The 14,996-nt window shown below is 30.4% G+C and overlaps 4 protein-coding genes across 5 annotated transcripts; all 4 read right to left on the reverse strand.

The window, feature by feature from the left end:
* Nucleotides 1–465: 465 nt before the first annotated feature.
* LOC103486515 (alpha carbonic anhydrase 7-like) lies at nucleotides 466–3,812 on the reverse strand. The gene is made up of 7 exons (XM_008444503.3): nucleotides 3,603–3,812; nucleotides 3,253–3,470; nucleotides 1,819–1,925; nucleotides 1,387–1,501; nucleotides 905–1,066; nucleotides 722–775; nucleotides 466–618 (listed from the first exon to the last, which is right to left on the reverse strand). Exons 1-7 carry the CDS (start codon nucleotides 3,679–3,681, stop codon nucleotides 529–531), a joined length of 825 nt encoding a protein of 274 aa, XP_008442725.2. The 5' UTR covers nucleotides 3,682–3,812; the 3' UTR covers nucleotides 466–528.
* Nucleotides 3,813–5,353: 1,541 nt separating this feature from the next.
* LOC103487135 (alpha carbonic anhydrase 7-like) lies at nucleotides 5,354–7,281 on the reverse strand. Its single transcript, XM_008445357.3, has 7 exons — nucleotides 7,089–7,281; nucleotides 6,780–6,997; nucleotides 6,351–6,457; nucleotides 6,159–6,273; nucleotides 5,864–6,031; nucleotides 5,709–5,762; nucleotides 5,354–5,581 (listed from the first exon to the last, which is right to left on the reverse strand). Exons 1-7 carry the CDS (start codon nucleotides 7,180–7,182, stop codon nucleotides 5,504–5,506), a joined length of 834 nt encoding a protein of 277 aa, XP_008443579.2. The 5' UTR covers nucleotides 7,183–7,281; the 3' UTR covers nucleotides 5,354–5,503.
* Nucleotides 7,282–9,668: 2,387 nt separating this feature from the next.
* LOC103486512 (transcription factor MYB27-like) lies at nucleotides 9,669–11,723 on the reverse strand. Its single transcript, XM_008444501.3, has 4 exons — nucleotides 11,028–11,723; nucleotides 10,661–10,790; nucleotides 10,459–10,559; nucleotides 9,669–10,364 (listed from the first exon to the last, which is right to left on the reverse strand). The coding sequence occupies exons 1-4, from the start codon at nucleotides 11,158–11,160 to the stop codon at nucleotides 10,006–10,008; spliced, it is 723 nt and encodes a 240-aa protein (XP_008442723.2). The 5' UTR covers nucleotides 11,161–11,723; the 3' UTR covers nucleotides 9,669–10,005.
* A 185-nt stretch (nucleotides 11,724–11,908) lies between these two features.
* LOC103486514 (uncharacterized) lies at nucleotides 11,909–14,384 on the reverse strand. 2 transcript variants are annotated; one of them, XM_008444502.3, is made up of 4 exons: nucleotides 13,917–14,384; nucleotides 13,705–13,815; nucleotides 12,826–12,894; nucleotides 11,909–12,256 (listed from the first exon to the last, which is right to left on the reverse strand). In XM_008444502.3, exons 1-4 carry the CDS (start codon nucleotides 14,064–14,066, stop codon nucleotides 12,206–12,208), a joined length of 381 nt encoding a protein of 126 aa, XP_008442724.1. In that variant the 5' UTR covers nucleotides 14,067–14,384; the 3' UTR covers nucleotides 11,909–12,205. The 2 variants fall into 2 exon arrangements, with proteins under 2 accessions (XP_008442724.1, XP_050940123.1); XM_051084166.1 differs by having other exon boundaries at nucleotides 11,909–12,894; nucleotides 13,917–14,332.
* Between the last annotated feature and the right edge of the window lie 612 nt (nucleotides 14,385–14,996).

Here is a 14,996-nt window from a genome sequence, read left to right on the forward strand (position 1 = left end):
ATAAATTATTTCTTTTATAATTGTTTGCTGAACGATATTTTTTAAATAACATTAAATATTAATAAAGTCTTCTTGTTGCCTAGGTTGGTCCATGTCTTCGAAACGCAATGAATATAATAAAAACAGTAAAAATGTGGGCTTTATTCCTTTATTATTCATATTAATAATAATCTAAAATAACTTTTTTAAAAATCATCCCAACAATTTTATTTATTTGTTTATGAAATTGGTTTAAATAAAAGATAAAATATTAATTTGGTCCATACTTTGAGATTTGTTTAATAGGTTCTAATCGTGTTCTCCAATTAGTATTTTTCATTATGTTCTTAGGATATGATTGTGGTAACATAAGAGTACTGTTGGTGAGATATTCCTATTTTCAATGTTGTTAAAATTTATTAATATGTAATGGAAAAAAAGATTGTATAGCAACACACTATTATTATAAGTTGAGGACAAAAATGAGAGAATACATGATAAATAAAATGAAAAATAATTAATTAAATTGTAAGTGAACTATAAATTTGATCAGTTGAGTGTGTGGGTTGGGTTTGGGTCGTAGAGAACGACATGTCGTCCATTATGTGGTTGGATTGGTCTGGCATTCTTTTCTGCAGACTACAAATTCATGATAAGATAAAACAAAAATGAGTAACAATAAAAACCGACATGTAGACGAAATAGATGATGAAAGGACGTTTAAAACTCAATGAAAACTTACATCATGAACAGCCGATCTAAGAAGCTTCACTTGTTTCCCTGAGACTGTTCCTATCTGAATATCATTACATAAACAAAGAATTACTTATATGGAAGAAAAGAAAATCCTTCCCCATGATCAGAATTTTAGTTGATATTGCTGGAACAATAAAGAAAGAAAGAAAGAAAGAAATTAGAATGATACCTTTTTGTTAATGTTCCAAATGACACCTTCAGTACAAGGAGGGACAGTGAGGGAGCCAATGTATCTGTAATACTTCATTCCACCATTTTTTATCCATCTTGGGTTTATGATTCCTGCTTTTATCTCTTTTTTTTCATTCAATGCCTTTATTTTTCTGGTAAGCTAAACATTTCAATACCATTTTGTTAGTCTTCTAATTACCACATGTGTTAAATTTATAATCTGTTAAAAAACTTCCGTCTCCTTCAATAATCATTTGATTTCGTTTTTGTTGCTTTTGAAGATTAAATTTATAAATTTGAAAAGAAAGGAAGAAAGTAGTTTCTGTTTTGTAAAGAAAGGAAAGAATGTTAATTGACAAAATGGAAGGAAGCAAACACAAGCTTAGAAACAAAAAATGAAACCGATTTGTCAAACAAAGGCCTTTTACTAATTAAGTTATTGAAGTAATTAAGTTATGAATGAATGGATTATTGGTTTACCTTGGAGAGAAAAGAGTCAGGACGGCCAATCTTGTAGAAAAAGCCAACAACAGCTATCGGATATTTGGCATTTGGGTTTGAACTTTGATGAACCAAATGAACCTCTAAATCGTAACTATATTCATTAAATTAATAACAATAATTAGATAAAGAACTCGTTAATTTGAAAGTGAGAATAGTTTTATTTAATTACCTCCTGTTTCATATTCATCTAGGAAAAGAAATTCTATCTTTCATGATCTAGAAATTTGTGTGTAGTTTTTTGTTTAATTTTTAAATATTACACTCATATTTTAGGGTGAAATTGTAATCTTATCAAACTCTAATAACAAGATAAAAATTCAACTCAAAGCTTTTATTTTTTCATTAGGAATTCGAGGATAAATATTAATAATTTTCGTTTGAAAAAAGTTGGAGAAAAAAGAGAGTGACCTCCTTCCATTAAGAGTATGTTCAGAAGGAGAATGCCAATGAGCTTGCTGAAGAAGATACTCTGTGCCATTAATCTCGATTGATCCAGCATCTTCCTCCCACTTAACCTATTCAACCATTAAGATTTAATTTCATGTCTATAATTGAAATAAAATTAATTTTTTTTTTTATATATTTTATAAATATTTTTCAAATAGTTTTACAATTTTAACAATAATTCTCCTTAAGAGGGACTTAAGTAAAAAAACTAATGATAAAGTACAACATGAAGTCAACTCAAACCAGATCACCAAAAGATAAATAAACAACCCTAAATTCTAGATTGATTACCTTTGACAAGATGAAACATTGATTTGGATGTGGTTGATTAGTGAGGCCTAATTTTATGGTAAGTTGTTTAAATATTTCTTAATTAGTTGGCGAGTCCATTCCTCAATAAAGGAAATATGTAATCAATGTGGAACGACGGCGATTCCTTATGCATATTTGTGATGCGATAGACAACATAACATTAGCAAATGTTTAATTTATTTGACAAATGGTTTGAGCCTGAAAGGCAAGAACAGGTAGAAAGACAGTGGAGCAGGTATTTACACCCTCATAATAATTTGATAATACGTATCTTTTCTTTATTTCATACAAGTTTGTATTTGAAGATTGAATCCGGAATCTCTTGTCTTAACGTGTATACAAATGATAGTTGAACTAAGTTTTTATTTGCTATTAATATGTATTTGTTCTAACATGGTTTTAAACTTTCTTTGAAGGAGTGGTTTTTAAAACTTGGATTAACTCAATTAATAAAATTCTTATATGATAATAATTTTATTTTTAAATTTTTTGGAAAAAAAAACTATCGATAAAGTTGAGATTTTTTGCTTTGGTTAGTTTTCAAATCCTCATTACTCCCTAAACCCACTCAATTCTTCCAATATAACAACAATGTCAAATACATACCATCTTTCTTATACATCTTTTGGTTTCTGTTTTTTTTTTGAAATTTGTGTGCATGATACTAGTTTAGAGACTGCTCGATTAATTTTACAAAACATCTAATCCTAATTCCTACAATATTTAGGGTAAAGAAAACTCCTAAGATAAAATCCTAGTTGGTAGGTGACCACACATTACGAATTAAACCCCTTTTAACCTTTTAGTCATTTATCATACTTCTATTTATTACTTACCAATATACCTCCAATCTTTCACACACATACAAATAATGAATTATGAGATAAATTGCTATAATATATATATCGAAAAATGATGATCATTAACTGAGTTGGTCAAGCTACTAAAAGTGAATAAATTAAAATGTTTTTAATATTTCTTATATCAGTAATTGACAGAATTGAAAAGAGTTCAAATTCCTTATGCTCTCGTACTAAAAATCAAAAATTGAAAACTCATAACTTGCATTGATGTAAATGTTACCGAAATATCATGGCCTCGATTCTTGATAATAGCAATGGAGGGTTTGTATTTGTTTTTAAGTTGACCTAAACTTTTGACAACTTTGACTCTCTTGTTTGACAAATCAATAGGAGATTGCATGTTGCCATTCTTGCACTTCTCCCATTCTCTCTTAATATCTCCCCATTTACTTGGCCCTTTCTTGCTCCCTTTTCTGTAATCAAACTCACTTTCATCCTCTACAAATTCCCATCATAAAAAACAAAAAACAAAAAAAAGTTAAATAATTTGAAAACATGATCTTATTATAATACAAATAAATTCTAGTCTTTTTTCCGTCTTGAACTAGGTTATAACGTATAACGACTTACCAACTTCTTGCGCTATGGCAGAGGTTAGGATAAAGATGAAGAAGACCAAAGCACAAGCTCTTTGATTTAGTGTCACCATTATCAAAGAAAATTGAAGTTGCAAAAGATTGAACGTAGTAATCGAGATAAAAAAATCTCGGATTATTGAGAAGATGGTGAATCATAGACAGAGGAATTTATAGGGATTTTGGAGAAGGGGGTTGAGTTTCGTGTAGGGTTTCTTGCAAAGGTGGCGATGGTGGAGAGAGTTATTAATTAACAATTATTTCTTGAAGGTTTATTTTTTAATAAATAAAGGTTTATTGTCCAAGTGAAATGGGTTTGGTATCAATTACTTTGTTCTTGTTCATGTCCGGTCTTTTTTAAAAAAATTGTCTGCTTGTTTTTGTATGGCTCAATTGAAAAACCTAAAAGATGGCTCTCATAAATATTCAATACTTTGGAATTTTCGTTTCAAGTTCGGTAGCGTTTCAAAAAGTTAATTATTACAAGTATAAAGAAGTTGGTATAATTATTAAAACCTAATATCTTTAAGAAAATAATTCTAAGGGTATGTGTATTTATACATATACTAAATCATTCTAAGAGAAGTGCTAGTTTGAGAAAGTTCTGAGATATTGCAGTTTAAAGAAGAAGTTACATATTTATAAACTCCCATTTGAATAGTCATAACTGATTTTCTTCAAGTTGGCTATTTATGAAAAGATATATTCATTCATGAAATTAAATGTTGTAACTCTATTCAAGTGGTTAAGTGTATTATTTATTACAACAATAATTTTAGTTTCTGGTTTTTTCTTGTTAATTATTCAAAATGTAGTACTTCTGTTTTGCTTTTATGAAGAGGAAAAAAGAGGACTGATTACTAGAAGAGACATGATGGGGAGGCTTTTTGGTTGGGTTTAGGTGATCAAACAAAACAAAGCTTGATATTAACAATGTTTAAAAATGATATATATAATAGCTTAACAATTTTGACTCTTTCTCTAATTGGGAGTCAAGGTCAAATTAAAAAATCATATTTATTCACATGAAACCAACCATAGAAAGATTTGGTATATTTATGTTACATTATTGGGTCACATAAAAATGTAGTGTTTGTGTAGTCCCATTTGGTATATATGTTCAATTAATCGTAATATAATAAATAAGCTAGACAAAGTTAAAGACTAAAAATATGATATTATTATTTTTTTAATTGTTTTTTACCAATTACAATACTTTTCGTAAGCTTAATATATTTTTAACGTAAACTTACAACAGTACGAGATTCGTAAGGATATTCAACCTAACAAATCTAGTTCTTCACTGAATGTCTTGTATAATTGTAACTTATATTTATATAACATGAACTATTATGCATTACCTATTTACTATATTGAGATTGCTTAAAAAAATATTGCTATTAATATGTGATTAGTAAGAGGGTATAAGGAATGAAAATTTGTAATTAATGAACATCTATATAATTATAATATTTATAACATGAACATGTTTTGATTGTAGATGAGTATATTTTTTAAACCTAAGTCATATAATTTAAAGAAAAATAAAGACATTAAAATGGTAAATAATAGTAAGAATGTTGTTGTTTGAGAATTAAAATGAAGGAAAATAAAAAAAAAAACAGTACAACTGTTAAGTTAACTTTGGCATAATTAAAAATGATAAAAATAAAATAGAATATATAATAAATAAATGTAGAAAAGAATTAAAGCCTCAATTATTGGAATAACAAATAAGTAAATAAATAAATGAAGTGAGAACTATATATTTCAATTGGGAATGGGTTCATTTATAAATGAAAATGGGGTTACAAGCAGGCTGGAGAGTAGCCCAAAGAAAGTACATAGGATTGATGCAAGAAAGTACATAGGCTATATGTTTCAATTGGGAATGGGTTATGGGTTTGGATCGTAGAGTTGAACTACTTGTCGTCCATTAAGTGGTTGGATTGGTCTTGCATTTTTCTCTGCACACTGCAGTTCAACATATTAAAAGTTATAATAAGACGAACCATTATATATATATATATATATATATATATATATATGTCGATTTAATTATAATGGAAAAGATGAAAAGTTTGAAGTTTATCGAACTTACATGTTCAACAACCGATCTCAGAAGCATCACTTGTTCTTGTGAGACCGTTCCTATCTGATATATATCATTCCATTTAAAAGAGATTTCATGTTTAGTAATTAATAACTTTTTGATATATGCTTCGATTACATGCATTAATGAAAGAAGAAAGAGACCTGTTTGTTAATGCTCCAAATGACACCTTCAGTACAAGGAGGGACAGTGAGGGAGCCAATGTATCGATAATAATTAATCCCACCCCTTCTTATCTCATTAGGGTTTATGCTTCCTAATTTCATCTGATCTTTTTTTCCATTGCTCAATTCCTTTATTTCTCTACTCACCTGCAATATCATTTACTCTTCATTAATTTAATATTCTACTTTGAAAAAAATTTATATCACCTTTTTGTTTTTATTCATATTAAAACAATTATATAGGAAGTTATTGATATTTATAATTATTGGTTACCTTTGAAAGGAAAGAATCAGGAGGACCGATCTCGTACAAGAAGGAAACAACAGCAAGGGGATACTTGGCATTTGGGTTTGAACTTTGATGTACCACATGAAGTTCTAAATCGTACCTAAATTCATTATTCAATAGATTATTAAATGTATATCAACATTTAGAAAAAGTCAGGAGAGAAAAGATATTGATCACCTTTTTCCATTGATAGTATGTTCGGAAGGAGAGTGCCAATGAGTTTGTTTAAGAAAATATTGTGTACCATTGATCTCAATTGATCCTGCATTTCCTTCCCACCCAACCTATTAAAATCATAATATTTTAAGTGGGAAAATATTAACTTTAAGTATCTTCATTCTAATATAATTAATAAGCTAAGTTATAAAACCAAAATTTTAAAAAGATTATTAACCACATACAATAATAAGTGGTCAAAATCATACAACAAAAAGACATATTGATTCATTACCTTGGAAAAAAAGTTGAAATTTTAGTTTTAAGCATTGATTTAGATGTGTATAGTTTAAAGCCAATTATTATCGATCGGTTTATTGATAAAATATATGTTAAATTGTGAGTATAAATTAGTGGTAGTTAACATGTACTAGTCTCTTTTTTTCCTACCGAAACATCGTGGCCTCGATTCTTGAGGATGGCACCGAAGGGAATGTATCTTTTATTAAGTTGACCCATACTATTAACAACTTGGATTGTCTTGGTTGATAGATCAATGGGAGATTGCATTTTGCCATAGTTGCAGTTGGCCCATTCTCTCTTGATTGCACCCCATTTCGTCGGCCCTTTATTGCTCCCTCCTATGTAATCAAACTCACATTCCTCCTCTATAAATTTGACATCATCAAAAACAAGCAAAGATTAAATTTAACTATTTTTGTAATATTTGCTTTATTAAGTCTTCAACGAAGCACTTACGAAGTTGGTGTGATATGACAGATGCCCATAGCAGGGTAGACGTTAGGAATGTAAGGAAAGCCAATGTAAAACTACTTTGGCTTAACCTCAACATTATCCCGAAAACAGAATGCAAAAAAATTGCAAAAGAAAAAAAGATTCGAGTTGACAAGAGGAAAAATTTATAGAGATTTTGTTTTCTTGCAAAAGGTGGTGATCGATGGTGGTGAGTTTTTAACTTAGAAGATTTGGTTTTTAAGGAAGAAAATTATTGTCTAAATTGAGGGAGATAGGTTTGAAATTAAAAATTTTCTATTCTTTCACAAAATGTTTTTGTATCATTAATTTTGTTTTGGTTTAAAAATAGTTTATATTATCTGTGTTTTGGTTAAGAATAGAATTATCCTTTTTGTTGGTTTGGTTAAGAATAGTTTATATAACTGTTTTGGTTAAGAATAGAATATTTATCATTTTTACAATTGACTTAAATGAAAATAATTTTAAGTACATGGTTATTGTGTACTTATTCAAATTAGATTTAGTTTAGAATATATACGATTTACATTAATTTGATACATATGTTGCTTATAAAAAAAGCGCACACATGGTATAGAAGGAAATAAATTGGTACAGTGTTATTACTAAATAAATAGGTCTTTTAGAGTTATATTTCAATATATAATTTATGTTACAAAATTGACAAATAAATAATACAAAAATGTAAGATATATAATAGAGAATCAACAAACAACTCATTTACGTGGTTCGCTAACAGTATATTACTACGTCCACAAGATAAAAGAGAAACAATTTTATTTTATTAATGAAGATGTTATAGAATACAGAGTGAAGGTGTCTCTAGTGTTCGAAAAATTTACGGTAGTGCATTTTTCTAAACCCTAGAATCATAAATATAATATAGCATAAGAACGACAAATTAAATTTTGGTAGTTGCTCTTCAAACCCACTGCAACACGCTGTACTTGTTATATAGTTCAAAGTATCATTAAACAAATTCAAGATATTCAAAATGCTTTCTATTCAAGAATCTCTAGCTTTTCTACTCTCCCTCTCTTTTCTCTGTCTCTAAACTTAACAATATGTATGAATGCTTTTCTCTCTCTCTCTCTCTCTCTTTTTTGCTATGTTGTTTGTTGTTTATATTAGTTAGAGTTAGGTCAAACCTGCCTAATCCTCCATCCATAAGAATTAGGTTTGATTCATTCTTGGAACATATAGAATTGTAAATATTTTAAATCTTAATTAAGTTCAAGAAGTTCTTAAATACAATATAATTATATTATTGTTGGCCTTAACTTTGGCTGCCCTCATAAAGGAGATGTTTTAAACAATGTCATCTTCCCCTTTCACCTCAAAAACATTATCATTAATTCAACCCTTTTCTTTTCCTATGTTTGGTATTATTTGCTTTAATCACATTCTTTTAATTTTATTAATTTTTAAAGTACCAATTTTAAATTATTTATTTTAGGAACATCTTTCCCTTGAAAAGTTAAAAAAAGGAGAATGGATAGGTTTAGTTATCAACATTGTATTATTAATAATAAATATTTAACATTTTAGGTAATATGACGATGTTTAACCTATTTGACAAAATAAGTTTTCAAAATTAGGTACATTATTGTTCGTACACTTTATATCTTTAATACACTTCATATATTAAAAAGTGTCCCATCCACAAGAATTACTTTAATATAAAATAGATTCATTACATTTTAAAATAAAAGACACATGATCCGTAACCTATGAGCACTTTTATGCAAAATAATTTATTTGAATTTATACGATAATTAAGGTAAAAGAATAATTATACAAAATTTATCAGAGAAAATATATGATAGTTTAGTTGATTTTCGACATCACACATTTAACTTCTTTTAAATTAACTTAATATCTAATTGATAAGCACAACTATTTTTATAATTATTTATATATTATGTTCACATTTTAAGTAATAATTTGAATTAAAATCTACATTTAAATATGTTAGCAAACACACCTAAAATGTACTGAAAACGTCATGAATTACAATATTATTAAAATCACATTTCAATATGAATTTAAGCCTACAAAACTCTGGAAGAGAAGTTATTCATAAGAATGGATTCAATTTATTTATATGTCTCAATCCTTAACCATTTAGTTTTTGAGAATTAGACTGATAAATACTTCTTTCAATTCTAATTTTTTTATAATTGTCATATCTACTTTCTATCGATATATTAAAAAAAACCATGTTTTTGAAAACTAATCATGGATACTTTTTTTCATATCTAAAATTTAAGGATATTTCCTCTAAATTTCTTTGAATGTTTTACATATTTCTTGACCCTAATTAGCAAAAACAATTTTTTAAAAGTTTTCAAATGTCCACTTGGTTTTGTAGAACATTATTATCAGAAAATATATTACAAAACAAGAAATTTAGAGTTAAAAAGCAGTATTTATAAAGTCTAGTTTTAAAAAATTACCAAATGGGGAATAGCTTTTGAAAACGGATTTTGTTTTGAAAAAAACCAAAGCGTTACAATTGGCTGCGTAATCAAGAAAAGATTTAGAAAAAATGGTTTCTCTTTTTGCAATTTGCAATGATATTCAGATATTAATGGGAGATTCTTTGACATCCACCAACACCTTGCATCACTCCCCAACAACATAATAATCCACAAAACAATTGAGTTATGAGATATATATTATCTATTCTGCTTTATGATCAGTTCTTAAAGCTTCCCAAATTTGGAATTATTTATCCTGATCTATGCATAGATTTTAGTACAACATTTATATGTATATATGTGTATATAATATGAAAGACAAATCCAAGTGCATGTTAACTTCTTTATAATATCAACATTTTGTTTACATATGTATTTTTTCACTTGATTTACATTAGAACTAGATTGCATATAATTCTCTACTACTCCATATCCCAAAGAGAAGCCAAGGAGTCCCAAAAATGATCTGTCAGATCATCTCTTTCTGCAAAGTTCATATTTGGATAACAAAAACAGAAGTCTAAACTGTTGCAATCTTCATGATGATCAATTACTTCCGGCTTCCCATTTTTCAACTGATGTGAAATCCAATTAGATACACGAATTTCATAAGGCGAGCTTGTGATTTCAAAGTTTGAGAACCCGAAATCAAAATGATTGCAGGAAATATTGCAGAATGGAATGTCTTTCCTTTCATTATGATCATGCCTATTTGGACTTCCTAGTAGGCCACATTTCTTCAATGAGACTTTTTCCTGTTTCCCATGTTCTACTTTGTTCCCTACACAAGCATAGAAGGAACTTTCAACAAATCCATTAAGAGAGTATTATATGTGGTTGAGATATCAATAACTAAACAAGAGTTTTCCTTGAACCTTCTAGTTGAATTGGGAACTTCTTTCTCAAATGGCTTCTCCAGTAGTTCTTGATCTCATTATCAGTTCTTCCTGGAAGCCATTGTGCAATTCTCGACCATCTATAAGAAGATGAATTGGGACATAATCATACTGATAGAGCAATAAAGTTCCAAATTTTGTATCACCCCACATGTTAAGATGAGAGCTTTTCAGTCCTTACTTGTTACCCCATTTCTTATGAAGTTTCAGAATGATTTCTTCCTCCTCGGAATTTATACGATCTCGTTTAAGATTGGGGCGGAGATAGTTTAGCCATCTAAATCTGCAGCTTTTCCCACTTCTCTCAAGACCTGCAAATAAAACAACAAATATTGGCCAACAAAATTAAATCAAAACAGAAAACTTGACTGATGACCAAAAACAAACAGAAACTGTATTAACAGAATACTTTTTCCAAGTACATTGTCAAACACTTGCCAAAAAAAAAAAAGCATAGGTGATTGGTTGAACATATCATACGGTTAAAACCGTATTGCCTAGAGTAGACAATACCATAGAAATGTAGAAATAAGAAAAAAGAGTCATACCAGAAGCTTTGGCAATCAAGTCCCATTTTCTCTCCCCCATACGAGTTACAAATATGGTGAGCTGCCTATCTTCTGCTTCAAGCCAAGGTCCTCTGCGCAGTCTTTCGGTTTGAAGAGCTGATTGATTGGCCATTTTTGATCCTTACTGTAAGCTGTCATGTTGAATTTATACAGGAAGCAAGTTTGCATAAAAGTGCAGGGAAAAACACTTCTTTTGGAAGGTGACCAGAAAATCCAACGTGGATCAATAGATAGAGACTCCAATACAAGGCCTACCCCACCACTTACCATTTGGATTACATGAATCTGTTCTGAGACCATACCCAATTTGGCCATTCAAGTAGGAACCAAAGTTTCATCATCACTTTTTTGCATTATCCTTAGATTGTTTAGAATATCCACAACTTCAAAATTTAATGTTCAGATATTGATGTATTATTCAGCAACAGATCAATTTTGAAAGATGGAGGTCATGGAAGCGTCAGCGAGCAACGGAAACAGAAATGAGTTGATAGAGGGGGTTATGCTCATTCTTTCTATGTTTTTCTCAATGAAATTAGAACATAAAATCTCGTTATCCTTTTCTAAAATGCAGATTCTAAAACCTATAGTTGAGAAGTTTGAATTTGTGTACAAATGAGTTATATAACAAATATATACGCAGTCTTTACAGAATGGTAGATTGGTCGTCTTTTGCAACTATACATTTCACTATATTTGTAAAATCCCTAAACTAAAATCACACAATGTGCAGTAGTCCCTATATCATTAACATTATGACCATAACCAAAATGTTGAATATTATTGCATTCGTTGCTGTAAAAACCATGGTGTACAAACAGGAACCAATTGTGTTTCGGTAGAGACTTGAGTAACGAGGGTGAAAATTGGGTATGAACCATTAATTAATGCTTATTTTACACAATAACCTTTATCAATCAAAACCCCATAGAAAACCCTTACAAGGCACTTCACTATTAAATGTCACAATGAAAAGCCACAGAAACGGGAGTAATGAAACCGCTTCTAGAGGCCAGAGACTGTTTTTACATGAGAAGATTTAGTAGCAAGAGAGGAAATTATCAAAAGACAGTTCCGGTGGATAAGTTGCCACTCACAGAGCCAGCAAAAATTGCAGCCTCTATGCAACTTTTCATCATCGATTGAAACTGCCATGTCTAGCGATCAATGAACGACTTGTTCATGAGGCTCACCGCATCATCCATAAACTTCAGAGGAAAGAAAAACAACAGAAGAATGAGAATAGTGACAATAATTTAAAAATTACAAAAAAAAAAAAAAAAATTGCTGGTGAGATTCCTCAATGTCTCAAGGCTAAAACTAAAATATTGAAATTTGTGTCTATATTGTTTCAACTCCAAGATCATGTTTTTGCATATAGAAGGGCCAATAATAAGAATAGGAGAACTACATCCTACTTCACCCAAAATCTGTAAAGGTGAATATCTGCATTATGGATAAAAAAAACTTGTCCTGATTTCATGTTTCTACAATGCGGATTGATCAGTTTAAAACACGATAGACATGATTTCAATACAGACAAATTACTTCCTTTGTTCTTTTTATAACTGGATTATTGAACATGAATCACTCCTATGGTCGTGTTAATTTTTTAGGATGTTTTGCCCACCCAAGAACAGCTCCACGTCTGGGTTGGGAGACGATGAGTTTTTTTGAAAGTAAAACCAATATATATACTTCCAAGCACTAAAACACCTACATGCAAGGAAAAAAGAAAAATTTTACGAAACACAGATATAGAATTGTTCCCATTTACCTTTCCAAGTAATTTAAGCTCACGGCCAACAGGCTCAAGAACCTTCAGATCGACATCAATGGGCCATACCTGTCCACAAGTGGCAAAATAAGACTAAAATATACAGCAAAAGAGTTATCCTAAGCTCAAAATATTGTTTCAATTTAGCAATGATAAAGAAGTACAACTGGCATCCACCCTACAATTAAAGCCATAGCGTCTTTAACATTTTTCTGATAGCATAAAAACAATAATCAATGACTCAACTCATACACAAACTGCATTGATAATGATAATATAGATTGCATTGCCTCTTACTTCAAACATACAAGAGCTCAAACAACTCACTTAGAATACCGATATCAAATAAGAGTTTAAGATCCTTCGAAGAACTGTGAACTAGTAGTTTCTCCGAAACAACTAAATGAAGAAGTGTTTAGTTACCTCAAAAATCACACGCACCATCAGTTTGTTACTGAAGTCGTCAGTTTGTACAAATTTACACACAATTTTATGACTAAATTGGTCTAGTTAATAAGTTGTTCGCATTAGAATTTGTTCTTCTACTCTTTAACTACGTTTGTACAGTACCCAGAAGATACTGAATAAAGGATTTTCACTTCATCCACTGCTTCTCCCTAAAGCATTCTAAAGGTAAGTGTCCAATTTCAACACATTTTCAAGCAAATTCACCATCCAAAAGTTAGCAGCAATACATAATTCATTTACTGGTAATTCGAAACCATCACAACAATGTAGAAGCAATTAGCAAAGCCAATTACCCAAATGCAAACACGCTGAATTCGAGAAAACAAACCTAAGAAATTGAAAATTCAAGTAGTGCCAGGAAAATCAAACAAAGGTTACAACAAAGAAAAGATGGAATAGAAGAAACAGTACCTTGAGACCAAGCAATTTAACGGGTGCGGATTGTCCAGGCACAATACAATCAGGCCCAGCCGCTTCCAAAACGGCATCCGTAGCCAACCCACTTCCAATCGGATCAGGATGCTGCAAAAACAAAATTAAGAAATCCCGGAAAATCAAGAAAAGAATCAAACAAAAACCCAGTGAGAAAAGACGGAAAAAGGAAAAAGAATGAGAGGGCTTGCCTTCATTACAGCGAGAGCGTAATCGGAAAAGGGAGACTGGGAAATGCGGAGCAGAGGAGCATGATGGATTTTGGGAATGGGTTTTCCGGAGGCCCTCCAAGGCGCGTCCTTTGAAAGCGCAGCTCCACCGCCAAGCCCTTTTTTGGACATAATTGGGTGGGCGGAGTTGATGGGGTTGCTGCTTGTTCTTGGATTGAGAAAGCAGGTGAGTAGTAAGAAAGGGTGAAAGGGAAAAGATGCGGATAATCGTGAAGAGATTGAATGGAGTGGAGAGAAGATGAGGAAGGAAGATGAGGAAGTTTCAGCCGCGTTTTCTAGGCTTAAAACCCCATCACATAATCCATAGGAATATCCATAGACAGCAAATAAACGTCGCCGCCAAAAATCATCATCAAACGACCTCTCGCGTTGAAGAAGGTTGGGTAAAACGATGGATTACATATTAAATAGCAAGAAGATAAAGGTGCAATCTGCAAATTCCTCTTCTTTTTTTTTCACCTCTTTGTAAAACAAAAATTTTAATATTTGAATTCTTAATGGATAGTAGAAAGATTAAGAACTTTGTTTACGATGACCTTTAATGCTAGTAAAAGTAGTATATGTTACCACAATAAACCATTCAAATATCTCCATAATAATATTAAATTCTTTGGACCAATGCGGTAATGTCACTTGTTAAAGACAAATGATCTTTCAATGTTTTTACAAAATGATATGATATTATCTACTTTAAAGACAATAGACCTTCCAAATATCTTCACAATTATATTATATTTTAAACATATATAAAGACTTCATATCAATAGCGATAGCTATCCATACTTATATATATAAACACTTGTTATCACTCCTTTCCTTAAGCAATGTAAAATTTTGTTCGCACTCCTCACAATATGTACAAATCTACTCTTTATATTTTGTATGAGTAATTTTCTTTTTCCAATTACCATAAATTGTGTTCAATAATGATTAGTGGAAAAACAAATATTTACAACATAAACAACGATGTTTACTATGCAAAAAAAGATGACATGAATATCTTCAATTTTGTCTTGGTACAATTTTCAATAAGAACTATTG

Source organism: Cucumis melo, chromosome 4 (genome assembly GCF_025177605.1).
Source record: "Cucumis melo cultivar AY chromosome 4, USDA_Cmelo_AY_1.0, whole genome shotgun sequence".
NCBI classification, from domain to species: Eukaryota; Viridiplantae; Streptophyta; class Magnoliopsida; order Cucurbitales; family Cucurbitaceae; genus Cucumis; species Cucumis melo.

Excerpts from the sequence above, each read along its gene's own strand:
- LOC103486514 (XM_051084166.1), bottom strand. The coding sequence starts at position 14,066 with ATGTCCAAAAAAGGGCTTGGCGGTGGAGCTGCGCTTTCAAAGGACGCG. Across the intron at positions 13,816-13,916 it reads ACGCTCTCGCTGTAATGAAG|CATCCTGATCCGATTGGAAG; the intron begins GCAAGCCCTCTC and ends TTGTTTTTGCAG. Across the intron at positions 12,895-13,704 it reads TTAAATTGCTTGGTCTCAAG|GTATGGCCCATTGATGTCGA; the intron begins GTACTGTTTCTT and ends ACTTGTGGACAG.
- LOC103487135 (XM_008445357.3), bottom strand. The coding sequence starts at position 7,182 with ATGTTGAGGTTAAGCCAAAGTAGTTTTACATTGGCTTTCCTTACATTC. Across the intron at positions 6,274-6,350 it reads CATACTATCAATGGAAAAAG|GTACGATTTAGAACTTCATG; the intron begins GTGATCAATATC and ends TAATGAATTTAG. Across the intron at positions 6,032-6,158 it reads CTGATTCTTTCCTTTCAAAG|GTGAGTAGAGAAATAAAGGA; the intron begins GTAACCAATAAT and ends ATGATATTGCAG.
- LOC103486515 (XM_008444503.3), bottom strand. The coding sequence starts at position 3,681 with ATGGTGACACTAAATCAAAGAGCTTGTGCTTTGGTCTTCTTCATCTTT. Across the intron at positions 1,502-1,818 it reads CATACTCTTAATGGAAGGAG|TTACGATTTAGAGGTTCATT; the intron begins GTCACTCTCTTT and ends TAATGAATATAG. Across the intron at positions 776-904 it reads TTTGGAACATTAACAAAAAG|ATAGGAACAGTCTCAGGGAA; the intron begins GTATCATTCTAA and ends AATGATATTCAG.
- LOC103486512 (XM_008444501.3), bottom strand. The coding sequence starts at position 11,160 with ATGGCCAATCAATCAGCTCTTCAAACCGAAAGACTGCGCAGAGGACCT. Across the intron at positions 10,560-10,660 it reads CATAAGAAATGGGGTAACAA|ATGGTCGAGAATTGCACAAT; the intron begins GTAAGGACTGAA and ends ATCTTCTTATAG. Across the intron at positions 10,365-10,458 it reads GTTCCCAATTCAACTAGAAG|GGAACAAAGTAGAACATGGG; the intron begins GTTCAAGGAAAA and ends ATGCTTGTGTAG.